Raw genomic sequence first — 15,734 nt, 5'->3', positions numbered from 1 at the left:
GATAACTTGCTTTAAAAAAACATTTATTACAGGAATTGTTTTACTTGTTTAGATTACTTTCCTTTGATTGGTTGATTGATTGATTGATTGATTTATTATTATTATTTTTTTTTTGAGGGAGGGGGGGGGGGGGGGTTCAGTTGTGGAAAAGGTTTAGATAGTCATTGTTACTTTCTGTCTAATTTCCATTAGGCACATTTGCTCCAGAGCCTCGTCCAGTGCCTAACAAGATGCAAGACGCTGGCATCATCCAAGCGACGAGACGGGGAGGACTGGGACGAGGAACCTTGCGACGAGGATGATGATGTCGACAAGGAGGAGGTTCTTCAGAGACTGGAGAGCATGATGGAGTCCCTGACGGATAGAATGGTGGCCTGTGAGCTGGAGGACTTTCATGTGGTAGGTAACAGGCCTTTGGTATGATCTTGGAATGATGATGAGGAGGAGAATGGAGGAGAATGGAGGATGATGGTGATGGTGATGGCGGTGGCGGTGGCGGTGGCGGTGGGGTATAAAGGTCACAAAGTATGGTGATCGGTTTTCCGGAGGACTTTCATTTGGTAGCAAACAATATGCCTCATGGTAGGACTTTATTAAACCTTTTGACAAAGTTAAGATAAATGTGACCTTGCAGCACCCCAGGGGGTGATCTAAAGGGACCAAAGCAACTTTGCACTTTAGGCCTGTATGCATCAGACTGAAGTTGCAAAATAACCCGCCATTTTAACTAGCCTGATCTCAAATTAGCCAACAAATGTGTCTTCATCAGCCCGCAGTTGCATTTAGCTGGCTATTTGATCGAGAAAATATCCCAAGAAATGTTGTTCTTGTTTCCAAAATAGACCGCTATTTGGGAAATAACAGGCTAATTGGCGCCCGTCCGAGCTGGTTTGTGATGAGCGTATCAGTCTGGTGAAGATGCAATTTTGGGAAAATATCCCAAGTCTGAAAATAGCGGGTTATTAATTTGCAACTTCAGTCTGATAAGGACAGGCCTATTGAAAGCATGCATTGGCAGATTTATATTATAATGCTTGTCAGCCATAGCATTGCCTTTGTTTTACTTTTCTTCTGAAGTCCTCTGTGCCATGTATAAGGATCAAGGGTGTTATGCGCTGTCAAGATCCCTGGATAACAGGCCTGAGACATGGTCACAGAGTGTATCATGTGAATGAATATCAGTGCAGTACATAAGTTAATCTGTAACATTGTGAAACAAACTCCTGGATTTAGCTATTGCAGCAATCATAATTACAAACCTTTAGGTCAGTCAGGAATCCCATGACTTCTACAAGCCGATCGCCCGTCTAATTATCAAGATATTTATGATTGGAAATCGAAATGTCATTTTTCGTTTTCCTAACAGTTTTTATAACACTACAGTCTATTGGGGGGAAATAAGTATGGTAAAACCAGTCACTCAATGGTTTTTACGTTTTTGAGGCACTTCATGATCATTTTGAAGCGCAATTTTTGTAGGGCTTCAATATTACACCAAATCACAGACACTGATAACACGTAGGGCCATGCATCGTAGATTTAACATTGTTAAACAATGCCTTTAATATCAGATGGGGCATATTGTGATTGTGGTTCATGTAATTAATTTGACCCTCTTGTTTTAAAGGACAAGTCAGCAGACTTCTCGACCACCAGCGGAGTGGGTGTGAGGAACAACCTGTTTGCGATCCTCCTACTGGGCATCCATGAGGTCCTGATGGAGTATGTCTTCACAACGTCCAAAGCATCACAATTCAAGTAGGTCTAAGGCATGGGATGAAATTATTCAAAAAGAAGACTATACAGACTATCCCAGAAAAACGAAACTGAGAATTATCAATGTTTTATCATTAAAAAACAAAATCACAAAAACGACTTTTTGGTACCCTTTCCTCAATTTTTTTTTAATCACTCATGCATGAAATATGCATCATATGAGTTGCATCAAGTGAAAGAGAAGGATCTAAGCATTACAAATATGTGTCATTATTTAATTATAATTGTGATTAAGTTATGATAAAAGATCAATATTTCTTGGTTTTGTTTTTTCTGGGATGCACTGTGTAAGGTTCATAAGGTTCATATTTATATCCATTTCACAATTTAAATTTGTGGTATTTACATGGTATAAGGATACGGTACACATAAAAACATAATTATACATTCATACACAAAGACAAGTTCAATGAAATAATTTTGAGTAGACAGAAAACAAAAACGAACATAAAACAATCGAACATAGATAAAGTCATGAACCAAAAATAATATACTTTTATATCAAGTGAGGTGGAAAGACGAAGTTTTTACAGGTATCAATAATGTAGTGTATTATTATAATTGTTATTAGAGTCATTATTATTATCATTATAATTTTTATTAGAGGGAGTTTTAAAGAGACACTGAGGGACTTTAGAAAATCAAGCAGATAACTTTGGCATACATAATTAATTAAATCTTCAATTCTATGAGCTAAAATTATAATTCACGTTAATTGAATTCTGTTCACCAAAAGGATTGATGTAGAGAAACATACAAGTAATTCCAATTGCAATTAAGTCATCGCCAGCTACTCACAATTTGCTTTTATGTGTTAACTAAGAGTGTATTTAAAGTTGCAAATCTCTTGATAGAAGCAATATTTCAAGCTTATATGTTGAATGTAGTATTTTGGCATGGACCACTATCGTACAGAACAAGATATATGTTTGGCGAACGGTACACTTTGATAATAACCTTTCATTTTTTTTCCAGTGTTTTAGGGTATAGTTATTGCATTCAACCACTTTAGTTTGTTGGTATGAAATGCTTTATATGAATTGTTAGTAGTAGCCGGCACAATGGGTTCACATTCCTGTAGCATGGACATTGTCGTGATAACCGTGCTCCGTGAATTTGAATTTGGCGGGCTTCCCTTGCGGGAGTTTTGCAGGCTCTTATTGGTAGCAGTACCTGGCTCCGTGGTAGGTTTAGGTTTCACGCTTTTAGGGTGTTTGCGAGTCCCCAGGTTCCAAGTTTGGGATCACCTTCGGGTCCAGACATTGTTGTGTAGAATCTCTGAATCTTGAATATCTAGACAGTAAAATCAGAATTCCAGTTGCAAATATCCAAAGTCCCAAATTCTAAAGAAAATTTTGTGGCTTTCGTGACGAGCAAGAAAATTTGACCTTATCCAAAGAGCGCCATCTACCTATATTACCTTCAATTTTTTATCCCATGCAGGATTGACGACATGAACAAGCTGTTACCCCTTTATAAGAAGTATCATCAGATTGCAGATATCTTGAGAGAGAAGAGTAGCAAGGGGAAAGGGGGAGGCACTAAATCACCCAAGAGTTTGCTCTCCATGGCGGGTCTGGCTAATATATGTGCTGCCCTCTACAGGTTGGTTTGGAACATGTCTTATGATTAATTTCCATACTCGTAAATCATTTGAATTTGAGGGTTGATGAGTTTTCCCAGTAATGAAAATATGAAGAATCTGATTTGCACTGTGATACAAAAATGCAACCCGTTGGATACAATTCAATATTGATAAATCATGTGCTCTCTTAAGACTTACTTCTGAGTAATGCTGGTTTAGTATTAAACAGGGTAGTAAAATTGAAATTCAAATAGGATCCGAACTTGAAACACCTCATATTGCTTAAACAAGAATATTTCTTTAATATTTGGACAACTATTTTGGGTAGTGGAGAGGGCAGAATTACAGATTACTTTTTATTAAATGTTTTCTTAATTGTATGTATATATTTGCAATTAATAAACTCATAATCGCCTCTTTTGTTGCCATAGTGATGAGATGCCCTCCCATCAGGAGGGTCTAGATCTCCTCAGAGAGAATACAAACTTCTGTCGCTACGTGGTCAGCACCGCCGTGCAGAAACTAGAGCAGATGAAGGAGAAGGGACAGTGTGACGGACCCCAGGGCACACACCCTGACAAACTCTACCAACACTGCTGTACCATTGCAAGGTAGGGATTGAAAGATGATCGTAGGATGTGATTTCTGTCGAAGGGATGGTGATGTTGGGCTGCCAGGGAAGCACCTTGAAATATATCACTTGTTGCTGACACGTTGCTTTTGCCAGGCACTCATGCTTGCTGTAATGATGCGTAATGATAACAAAACAGTGCTTTTAAAACGCTTTCCACCAAAGTTTCTAAGCGCTAAAACAAACAAAATACAATGACAAACAATTACAAATAAACCTACAAATTACAATACATATGAAATATACTTCAATGTGAACAGAGTAAGTTAATCATCAAGAGCAATTTTTAATAAATGTGTCTTAAGACATAAGACAAGTTTGTATTGGTTTTAATTACAGTTTGGCAGTTTTGTTTCCAAAGTTCAGCAGAAGCTTTGCAAAAATAGCAATAACCATAAGAAAGAGTTGACACCGAAGTAAACACAAGGTTTAATTGTGAAGATGACAGTAGATTGCGTGAGGGTTTGCATTCCTTGATTAGTTCTTGCAGATAAATTGGTGCCAATTCATGAATACATCTACAAGTTAAAACCAAGATTTTGTACATAATGCGATACATCACCGGCGACCAATGCAATTTGCGAAGTATTGGAGTGATGTGTTCACAAGAACGTATAGGTGTTACAAGCTTGGCAGCAGAGGTTTGGATTCTCTGGAGTTTTGTAATGTGTGAGTCCGGAAGGCCTTTAAGAAGGCTAATGCATGAGATTACACTCTTAGTCTTGGTCTTAGTTACTATGCAAGAATTGATTTGAAATGGTTTAATAAATATGTTATGCACAAAGTACTGATAATCGGTATGTTGTGAAAATTCAATGATCCTGAAAGTCTTGAATTAAACTTTAAGTCTGTTAGATATATATCTGTGTATCTCTATAAAGATATTTATACCAAGTCAAGTAATGGTTTGATTTCAATAAAATGATCATCATTTGATATTGAAACAAGCTGAGAATTGTTTTTTCTTCTCATTCCAGGGTGTTTTTCCAGAAATTCTCATCAGGTCTCGTAACAGCAGAAGACAGATCAAAGAAGGTTAGAACATTTTACTTGAATACACATGAAACTACATCGCGATTCTCTACTTGTCAAAAAGGGATTCCCTGGAGATGTGCTTCCAAGAGAATCTTTTGTTTTTCTCATAGTGCACTCACAGTAGAATATCAATTGGATTGATACAGCACTTGAGCTATTCATTGATAGAATAGTCATACCGTAATAATAATAATATTCAGTTCTTGTATAGCACAATTTTAAACCAGGTCTCTATGCACTTCCAAAAAGCTTTGGAAATTATTACCCTAGCTTTAGCTCCGGCAGCCGTTATCAGCGCACAGTGCATTTCAAGGAATAATCCAACCGGGTACCTATTTACATCACTTAGGTCGAGTGTGGCAAATGTAGATTAATGTCTTGCCAAAGGACATTAGTGCCGCAGCGGACTCGAATCGCGGACCTTGTGATCAGGTGACATATCCACTCGACCAGTAGGTCCACAGGTAGGCTTTCTCAGTGGATACCTTGATTGTAAGTTTGCAACTCTGGTAATGTAAAGTCAATCAAAACTATTAAAGGAATATCAAAAGGCGGTGTCATCACAGAAAAATCCCTTAAAGGTAATACAAAGTTTTGGTATGGGGTCGTGAATTTGGTTCAAATGAACATATTGGAAGCATATGCGATCCTACAATATTCACTGATATTTGTCGCGGTCGAAATCGACTCTAAAGTTATGAAATTATAAATAATAAACACTTTAAGCTGTATAGCTCCCTCTCAAGGTCAAGATAATAATTAAGCTATAAAACAATGTTTCTTGACTAAAATCGACCGATTAGCATATCCCGTTCAGAAATTATATACCACAACTACATATACTGAGATTTTCATGGTCGCAGCTACCATTTAACGGCCGTAGGAGCTATTTGAAATTTATCAAAATTTACCGGGAGCACCGATAAATCTTTATATTCAATTTTTCTCGAAAGCAGAAGTGTTTTAGGGGCTAAAGATTCTAGTGTTTTTAATACATCCACAGGGGCATCCAAATATATCAAAATTGTAAAGAATCACTATCCACCCATTTTTCAAAAATTCCCAAAACTTTGTAATACCTTGAAAAATCCCTTGAAAAATCCTTTCAAGGGAGATTTTAGTTATCCTCTTAATTGCTGTCTGTCATCAATTATCCCATTAAAAATCCTCTGACGAAGCAAGAAAATTCTCCTTTCAAAGGATTTTTCAAGGGATTTTTCTGTGTGACACCGCCTCATATTTTCTATTTATTCTGGGATAATTTCTTCTGTTAGAACAAATCGGTGATGCCCCTATGCCTGCAAGGCCTCTCTACAGCATTGAGCGTGGTGACCACTTTCTACCCCGACAAGCTGGTAGACTTCCTACACTGTGTGGATCCCTTGACGGACGGAGATGGGGGCGATGAACCAGTCTGTGTGGATGAGCAGGACGTACAGGAGAGAGTGCATCTCCACATGAAGAAATACCAGGTTTGTGTTCACCTTTGACCTTTGACCTTTGACCTAAGATGTGCTTGGGTCGAAGAAGGGTGGATTTGCCATATGTTTGTGTGTGGCTAACTTGGCATGAAGAATAAAATAAATAAATATGAAGATTAGGAAGGAAGGGAAAGATAAAGTGAAGGGAAAATTAAAGGAAAAAAATAGTTTTCAAATTACTAGTTTTTGATTTAATCAAAATACATACTCCTGCACTGCAAGATATACCATGAGAAAAGTAACGTTTAAACCCCCATTCACTTGCCCATATTCTCTCTGAGTCTTTAACACTATGTGTTTCTTGTAAACAAAAATAATATAAAATTGCATGTTTCTAAACCAATCAAACATGCATCTTCTTCTTAATCTTTCTCCTAGACCTCTTACATTGAGTGAACATATCTTAACATGAATTGTATAGTCAGCCATAACCTGTTGATGCATAAATAATGCTACAGTCGTATGAAATTGTTTTAAAGTTATAGAAGCCAATTAATATTATATAGTACACAAAAAATAAAAGCAACAAAACAGAGTACATACAAATTTAAAACAACAAAACAAAACAAAACAGAGACAGAGAAAACAGGGTCCTTGACCATTTAAAATAAAAACCTAAAAGGTGGATGTTGCTCCTTTGCAATCATCTTGTCCGCCTTAGAAAATAGTCATAGGGCAAAACGAATGAGGAGCATCTTAAATGTTCAGAATGTAGGCTTTGTTAATCAACCTACAGTAAATTCAAAATGTTTATGGTTCAATAATATTGTCAGAGTCAATCCTATAAGCTATCCGTGTAGGAAACAGTTTAACTAGTAACTGTTATCGTCAGTTATGTCTGATAATCTGAGGGTTTTTAATTCAAAAGCCGTTTAAAGTTTTATTTTGCATTTCAGTATAGCACAGGGTTTCGCTCATATCCTACTGCGAATATAAACATACAGTGGCAGATCAGGATGTGGGAGGGGGGGGGGGCAAAAAGGATTACCTGACCATCCTGGACCAGGAGCATCTTTTGGACCGGTTCTGTACTTGATCACTCTTGGCACCGAGTAAGGAATGAACGTGAATTTGTTGTCATGTCGCATCTTCTTCACCGTCACCATTAGCCGCTTGTGTTCTTCCCTGGTGTGTTTATGTACATCGTCGCTGATTCCCCAAAAGCTGGGAAAAAATAGATGGCAAGGGGGTTGTTGAATTGTGAGAGATGTAGAAGTGGAAGATGGAGGAAAGTAGGGGAAGAGAAAAGGATGTGATAGATAAATAAGAAAAGGATTTACATTGAAGGAATAAAGGAAGTATGCTTCCATAATGAAGAGTCATCCCCTCTAAGAAAACCAGACAAAACAAATAAAAAGGAACTGAAATAATGCCTCTGGCTTTTCGCTGGTAGATGCATTAAAACAAATTGAATGGTTCTTCTATCTTTGTCGTGTAGTTACGGATTAGTTAATTTAATTACTCATTATTCTTAAGTATCATTTGAGGTGTTCACACTTGTACAAGCATTGCTTTTTAGTGGACCCCTCTGTTTCCAACATGTATTTCTTACATTTGTTTTTAATGCTTACAGGTATAATTGATTTGTAATGTTTTGTTGGAAACATGAATTTGAAATTTAAATAAATATGTCCTAAACATTCTGAACATTTTGTTCCGTCTCAGAGGATGGTGATAGATGTACTGACTGGAGGAGAGGATTCTTCTTCTACCACCAAGGATGCCATCCATCTCTGTCACATCATGGAGATGCTCATTAAGCATCTAAATCCTCAAGGAACACAGGTAAGACACTGTTAGGGTATACTGTGGTATCTGGATGATAGTGATAGATGTACTGACTGGAGGAGAGGATTCTTCCTCTACCACTAAGGATGCCATCCATCTCTGTCACATCATGGATATGCTCATCAAGCGTCTAAATCCTCAAGGAACACAGGTATGATACTATTATGGTATACCATGGTATGCAGTGCTTTAATGTGGTGTGCTATGGTAAAATGTGATATACTGTACCATACTGTGGTATACTGTAAATTTGTTGTAATTTTTTTGAAATATTGATTAGTTGTGATTTTCAAGGTGATCCATCTTTACTTTTCAGTTCACCCAAGTCCAATCATGGATCTCTAAAGTTTCCACAGAGAACAGTATAGGTGAGTAGGTTTAATGATTATTGTCTTATCCCTACGGGAATGAGAGGGTTAGCTTTAATTTCTTTGTCATGTAATTTATAGAATAGGTACTTCTGAAGTTTGTCCACAAAGGGATAACAACATGTAAAAGTGACATGTTTGAAAATCAGCTACAGGTTTGAATTTTAATTGTACGTAATCATGCTCAACAATATTTCATTCTCAACCAAAATTATTTTAAGTTTATTTATGAAATATTTGTCATAAATGTGTTTGTGGACCACCCTGTATTTCAAAATACCACCACAGTTTAAGTTGGTGTCGCCATTGTATCATTTAACAGTTTAGAAGAGCATCCATTGGATAGTAATCTATGTATCTTTCTTGTCCTCTCATCTCAATCTTTCTTGTGGTTGCCGGGATGTAGAGGATACTGGTCTATGCAGGGTTGTCATGACGATGCTCTTCACCCTGACCTCCAAGATGACCTGTCCAGTCAGTCTCCTGAGGGATGTCGCAGAGGACATCCACTCCCAGGTCGGAGACATTGATCCGGTCAGTATCAAGAAACACCATGGTCCTAAGTCGAACTTAACTCTAAGTTGGACTTAAAAATTATGGAGATCCATTTGTAGCCTTAAAATATAATAAATTCAAAAGCGAAAATTCAAGTTTTTTAGACTTTTTATAAATTCCACATCAAGAACATGAAATCTCCTTGATAATAGAAAATATGAATGATTTGAATCAATATTGATGCCTTTTGAAATAACTTTTACGTAATATTTTCATAGATGCTAATGGCTTTCCATAATTTTTAAGTCCAACTTAGAGATAAGTTCAACTTAGGATCTTTGTAAAACACCCCCATATCAACTGCACTGTAGGCCTGTCTTCGTCAGCTCGAGTTCGCCAAATAACCCGCTATTTTCAGACTCGGGATATTATCCCAAAGCTCGAAATTGCGTCTTCACCTGACCGATACGCTCATCACAAACTAGCTATAGCGGGCGCAGATTAGCCCACTATTTCCCAAATAGCATGATATTTAGAAAACAAGACCAAGATTTCTCAGGATATTTTCTCTACCAAATATCCCGCTAATTGCAACTGCGGGCTGAAGAGACGCAAATTAGCTGGATAATTTGCAATCGGGATAGTTATTTGGCAAACTTGTTCTGATGAGGACAGGCCTTGTGTGAAATTTACTGCTGTATCATCCCTGTTTATTTGTTCATTGGGTTACTAGAGTATCACCCCAGTCGCACCAATGACTAAGCTGCCAACTATTCCTATTTTGGAGGAACTATTCCTACTTTTTGGCCCTTGAACTAATGTTATGGACCCTAGATTCCTCTCTTTTGTCAAAAAAAAAAAAGTATACAAAATAACTGTATTCCTTATTTCACCCTGGAGGGATTCCTAATTTTGCTTTGAAAGGTTAGCAGGTATGCAATGACACCAACTCCAGATCAACAATAGGCTGAGTAATAATTACATTACTCAGAGTGGCTAAGAATCAGTCGTTTAGAGTCTTTTTTCAGTTGGTTCGTAGTTGGGTAGGTGTGCCGGGGATCAAATTAGTTAGAGAAGGCTGTTTGAAAACCGGTCTACCAAGTTGTCATCAACCTCTGTTAAACCTACTAAAATTTGTCGAGCCTGATGGATCTTTGAACTTCATACGACTTAGTACGAGTGTGTCTCCATTCCAAAGCGTCAAAAATAACTTCACACTTGGAACTCGCCCTGTCAAGTCTCAATATGCGTGTGTGTGTGTGTGTGTATTGGGTTTTTACAGACGTGTATCAATCAGATATGATTATTTACGTCTGGGGACCGAATTTTAAACGTCACCATTCGAAAGACGTGACTCAGTTTCGAACCTGCGTCCTCAGCTGAATCAGTTTGTAACTTCCACTGTTAGCTGGATTACAGGCGCACGCCACAATGCCCAGTTATCAGATTAACACAAGGAAGATCACAGCCAGGTGGTTTGTTGTTATTATCCCTATAATTTGATATTGGTAGAAAAGATGAAAAATGGAAAAACTAATTAAAAAGAATGTGTTAAACTTGCTAGGCATTGATAAGGCCTGCCATTTCATGTATCCATATTTGTATCTTTCCCTTTAATAGGAAGTTGAGGTAGAGGACCGGACCCACAATGCAGCTGTCAACTCTAAAACGGCCACGCCCACAGTGCTGGTAAGACTGGTGATCTATATATCTATTCATTCCTCCATCCACAATGTCTATATATCAATCGTACATCGGTCTGTCACCTTTTTTCCCACCGTCGGCTGAAAAAAGAGCCAGTCCACAGTGCTGATAAGACAAGAGGACTATCAAACAATCTATTTATCTTTCTGTCTGTCTCTCTATCTGTTTGTCTGTCTATCTATCTTTTTGTCTGTTAAACTCTCCATCTGTTCGTCTGTCTATCTCTTTGTCTGTTTATTTCTCCATCAGTTTGTCTATCTATCTCTTTTTTTGTCCGTCTCTCCATCTGTTTGTCTATCTGTCTCCATGTATCTATTTGTCTGTCTCTCTCTCTATCTGTTTGTCTGTCTATCTATATTCATGTATCTGTTTCTCTGTCTGTTTGTCTGTTCATTTTCTGTCCATCAGTTTATCTGATCAGTCTGTCTGTATGTATTCAAAATTTAAATCCTTTTATCAGGGAGATTTAAATGAATTTCCATTTTTACTTCTCATACAGTTGCTATGGATGCAGCAGGCAGATCATGTTTTAGATGATACAGAGTGGCTGGTAGTGAGACTAAGGGCTGAAAGCCAAGCAGCACAAATTGATGTAATAGGTAAGATTCTTGACTCATTTTGGTGGTGGTGTTATTGTTATGGCATTGGTTGTGGTGCTGCATTGTCATGTTTATTTCATCTCTGTTATGGTTTAAAGAAATAAAGTAAGCAAATCAATGTATTATATCTGTTTTATTTGTCTGTTGTTGGGTTGTTGATATGACTACCACACACATTAATGAAATAATGTATTTGATTGTCATCAATCACTCAAAACTATGTAAGCTACTTAATTTTCATGAAACAATGACTTTTTTTTGTAAATACAAAAATGCATGTCCATTTTTGGGTACTGGGTCATGTGTTCAAATGAACATAAAATTAAATCTCCCCCCCCTTGAAATTCTTTTTAGTTTGGTCATACACAGTTTTTTGATTGATGATAATACTGTGGCCATCAATAATAGCACTCATGGATACATACTCTATTTTGTAAGTTCAACTTTGATCAGACGCTCTCCTCTCACTCTCTGTCTACATCAGGGATGAGATTCCTCCGCCAATTGGCATATTTCCGCTGATTTCGAGATTTCAAGATGTTAATTGTACATCTAGCATTGACCTCACTACCTTAGCAGCATTTCCTCACATCTGAACAATGTTATAGAGACCCTTTAAGCAAGATGGGGTAACAGATATCCTCGGACCCCATTTAATCTTCCTCCTTTTTTGGAAAATTTCTCTGTCTCACCCTCTGTCTACAGATGCAGCACAGCCGCTAGCCACACAGCGTGAAGACACGGAGAAGGCCATATGTAACCAGCTTGGTATGTTGGTTACCGGCTTCCATGAGCTGGTTCAGACCTCCCTCCCTGCAGGTCCTTGCATTGACGCCCTCCTCAAGTCACTCAATCGAGTCTACGGGGTGCTCACTCTCCTCTGTAAATTTGTAAGTTGACATTTCCCAGTAGTTACAGTGAAACCTGTCTATAAAGACCACCCAAGGGAGACAAGAAAAGTGGTCTTTATAGGCAGGTTGTCTTTATGTACATTATGTAGATAAAGACCAGTTATGGTCATGCGATTGCATTGTGAGTATTGGTGTGTACTGCAAGGTTCTGGAATCATCAAAATTATAAAAAATTTGGCCCAGTCTTCGTAAAGTTACAAGCACTGTACACAGAAAGATGTATATGGGACTACGCACACGTGCGCGGCACGTGTGTTTATCTCTCAGATACCAATAGATAAACTAATTTACCAAATATATCAATTAGTAGGCGGTTTCCTGGCAAAATTTGTATCATCATGTATTAGTCAAAACATATTCTTTCACATGATTGGTAATAAGAGCTTCCATTTCATTTCTTGAAATTGGGGCGTTTCCAATACTGGTCTTTTCCTTTGAATTGTATTTATATGAACTCCTCAAAAAAAAAATTCTGCATTTCAAGTTTAAGAGTTGGTATCTCTCTTGCTATATTATCATACCTACTTGATATGGGTATCATTGAAAAGCCTGTTCATTTCTCTTTACAGTGGTGCCCCATTTGTAATGATTATGTAATCATGGAACGTGCAGTACACATGAATATGGGGCCAAGTCAAAAGTGAAATGTTGCAAAATACATTGTTATTCCATCAAAAAAAAAATACATCCTCCAAACAAATCAAGAATTCATTATTGTATACACACTACCATATATAATAGCAATACAGAGGGTTAAATGGTAACAAAAGAAGAATATATATCTTTTAAGAGACATGATCAAAGGACACAATTTAATCTTTTATTCTTTTGCCTTGCAGTATCTTGCCATGTACACCCAGAAGTCTGGTCAGATGTCTGGTCGCTTTGAGAAGCTTGTCAAACTCACTGGAACTCATCTTACGCACCCAGTCTATGGCCTAATAACATATGTACAGGTAAGCTGACCCTTTTCCATTGTTTTTAACTAAATTTGCGTTGAAGCGTCCCTTTGTTTTGAAGTGAAGCTTTTTCCTATTACAGTGAAACCTGTTTATAAAGACCACCCAAGGGAGACAAGAAAAGTGGTCTTTATAGGCAGGTGGTCTTTATGTACAGGTTCCTATAGTACATCTTTCAATGAAAAACCATTTTCAAGGGAAACAAAAATGTGGTCTTTGTAGACAGGTGGTCACTAAAGCAGGTTTGACTGTATTTTGAAATGATATATTTTTGTTTGAGTATCCTTTGTGTAGTATGGTATCCAATCATTTAATATTCTTTCAATTTTTACAGGTGATCTAATTTTCCTCTGTAAAGGTGTAGGATCAATTTTCCCCTAGGATGACAGCCAGATTTACTTTTCAATTTCAAGTTCAATTCAATTTCAGTATATTTGGCATCATAAAAAACGATTCCTTTAAAGAAAGAAGTCAAGCATTGAAATATAGAAAGATTCTTCTTCTGTTTCTTGCAGCAAACTCAAACAGAGAAGTTGAGCAACCTGTTAACCGGGGGCAAGGCTAGTAAGGGGAAGGACAAGAAGAAGGGTGACAAGGGGCTGGTAGCCGCAGCAGTGACGGCAGGCAAGGCTAGGGTCGTGATGAGAGAGACCAGACCCATTCCGAATCTCATCTTTGCTATCGAGCAGTATGAGAGCTTCCTCATCAAACTCTCAAAGAAAACCAAGGTGAGGAGATGGTGATAAGAAGATGATGTTAGTGGTGGTGGTGATGATGAAGAAGATGAGACGAAGGTGGTGGTGGTGGTGGTGGTGGTGGTGGTGGTGGTGGTGGTGGTAATGATGATGGTGATGATGATGGTGGTGATGGTGGTGGTAATTATTATGATGATGATGATGATGATGATGGTAGTGGTGGTGCTGATGATGATGCTGATGAGGGTGATTATGATGGTGATTATGATGATGATGATGGTGGTGGTGATGGTGTTGGTGATGATGATGATGATGGTGATGGTGATAGTGATGATGATGATGGTGATGGTGATAGTGATGGTGATAGTGATGATGATGATGGTGATGGTGATAGTGATGGTGATGGTGGTGATGGTGGTGGTGGTGGTGGTGGTGTTGATGATGATGGTGATGGTGGTGAGGATGGTGGTGAGGATGGTGGTGATGGTGATGGTGGTGGTGGTAGTGGTGTTGGTGATGATGGTGATGGTAGTGATGATGATGATGATGGTGATGATGATGATGATGATGATGATGATGATGATGATGATGATGATGATGATGATGATGGTGGTGATGATGATGATGATGATGATGATGATGATGATGATGATGATGATATTAGTGATGGAGATGATGATGCTAATGCAGATGGTGTTACTAGAGGTGGTGTGGATATTGATGACTGGGTGTGGTAATCATCTGTAGTCATTTTTAGGATAGTTTTTTCAACTGTATTGGAAAGGAAAACAAGATATTTATTTCCTGGAATGATGATTTTTTGTTTTTGTTTTGTAGGTGAACTTGCTTGCTGACTTCAAGCTGAGCACATCTCGTGATTTCCGCATCAACACAGCCCTGGTCCAGGCTAACCTAGCAGAGCAGGCATCGGGATCAGAAGAGGTAAAGAGAGTAATGAAAGGGTTGGAGGAATGGGATGGGTGGGGTGGGGTAAAAGAGAGGGCGGGAGTATGGGGGAGGGACAACAAGAAAGCAAGAAATGTGTAATGATATTCCTGGTCCAGACAAATCTTGCTGAGCAGGCCTCCAGATCAGAAAGGTAGGGGGGGGGGAGAGAGAGTGGGAGATGGACATAGAGAGTTGAGGAAGAGAGAGGGAGAGATAGAGAGAGAGAGGGGGTGGAGAGAGAGAGAGAGAAAGGGAGGGTGGGTGAGAGGAAGAGGGGAGGTAGAGGAAAGGGAGGTTAAATATAGAAGAAAACTCCCATTAGAGTGATTGTCATATTATGACATCCTCAATATTGCAAATACTGAGGACCTAGTACATATCAGATTCAAACATCCCTTTTGACTTAACTAGCCATTTTCCCTAACTCTATTCTGAATGGTTATGATAGGAGTAGAGATAGTACTCACATTGCTTGTATGTACGAATCTTATCCCTTTGGTAATGATATCAAGTACACTATACAAAGACACATTTCAATTAGCTTTTATTTCCTTTTTATTTCAGGAGATGTCAGACTCTGATGTGATGGGGCATGATGATGATGATGATGGCGGAGAAGAAGAAGTGATGGAGGTGGGAGATGGAGAGGGGGAAGAAGAGGGAGACAAGGAGAACCAAAGCGAACCAGCTGCAAAGAGAAGGAAGAGCACCCTCTCAAGGAGATAGAGAGAAGGAAAGAAATGACGTTGGAACCCCCCC

At 38.4% G+C, this 15,734-nt stretch overlaps 1 protein-coding gene across 1 annotated transcript in view; it reads left to right on the top strand.

The window, feature by feature from the left end:
* Window positions 1–15,734, top strand: part of LOC752867 (Fanconi anemia group I protein) — a 29,606-nt gene extending 13,872 nt beyond the window's left edge. The window contains exons 18-33 of the mRNA XM_030985450.1: window positions 193–399; window positions 1,628–1,758; window positions 3,220–3,381; window positions 3,793–3,972; window positions 4,970–5,027; window positions 6,302–6,499; window positions 8,174–8,293; window positions 8,613–8,664; window positions 9,071–9,198; window positions 10,780–10,848; window positions 11,363–11,462; window positions 12,168–12,352; window positions 13,213–13,329; window positions 13,848–14,060; window positions 14,865–14,969; window positions 15,540–15,734. Of these exons, the coding sequence (XP_030841310.1) occupies window positions 193–399; window positions 1,628–1,758; window positions 3,220–3,381; window positions 3,793–3,972; window positions 4,970–5,027; window positions 6,302–6,499; window positions 8,174–8,293; window positions 8,613–8,664; window positions 9,071–9,198; window positions 10,780–10,848; window positions 11,363–11,462; window positions 12,168–12,352; window positions 13,213–13,329; window positions 13,848–14,060; window positions 14,865–14,969; window positions 15,540–15,701 (2,187 nt within the window). The 3' untranslated portion in view covers window positions 15,702–15,734. The remainder of the gene's footprint in view (window positions 1–192; window positions 400–1,627; window positions 1,759–3,219; window positions 3,382–3,792; window positions 3,973–4,969; window positions 5,028–6,301; window positions 6,500–8,173; window positions 8,294–8,612; window positions 8,665–9,070; window positions 9,199–10,779; window positions 10,849–11,362; window positions 11,463–12,167; window positions 12,353–13,212; window positions 13,330–13,847; window positions 14,061–14,864; window positions 14,970–15,539) is intronic.

This window comes from Strongylocentrotus purpuratus, unplaced genomic scaffold (assembly GCF_000002235.5).
Source record: "Strongylocentrotus purpuratus isolate Spur 01 unplaced genomic scaffold, Spur_5.0 spur5_scaffold_15, whole genome shotgun sequence".
Classification (NCBI taxonomy): domain Eukaryota; kingdom Metazoa; phylum Echinodermata; class Echinoidea; order Camarodonta; family Strongylocentrotidae; genus Strongylocentrotus; species Strongylocentrotus purpuratus.
Note: the sequence above shows the minus strand (reverse complement) of the source record. Positions and strands in the feature narration are given on the sequence as shown.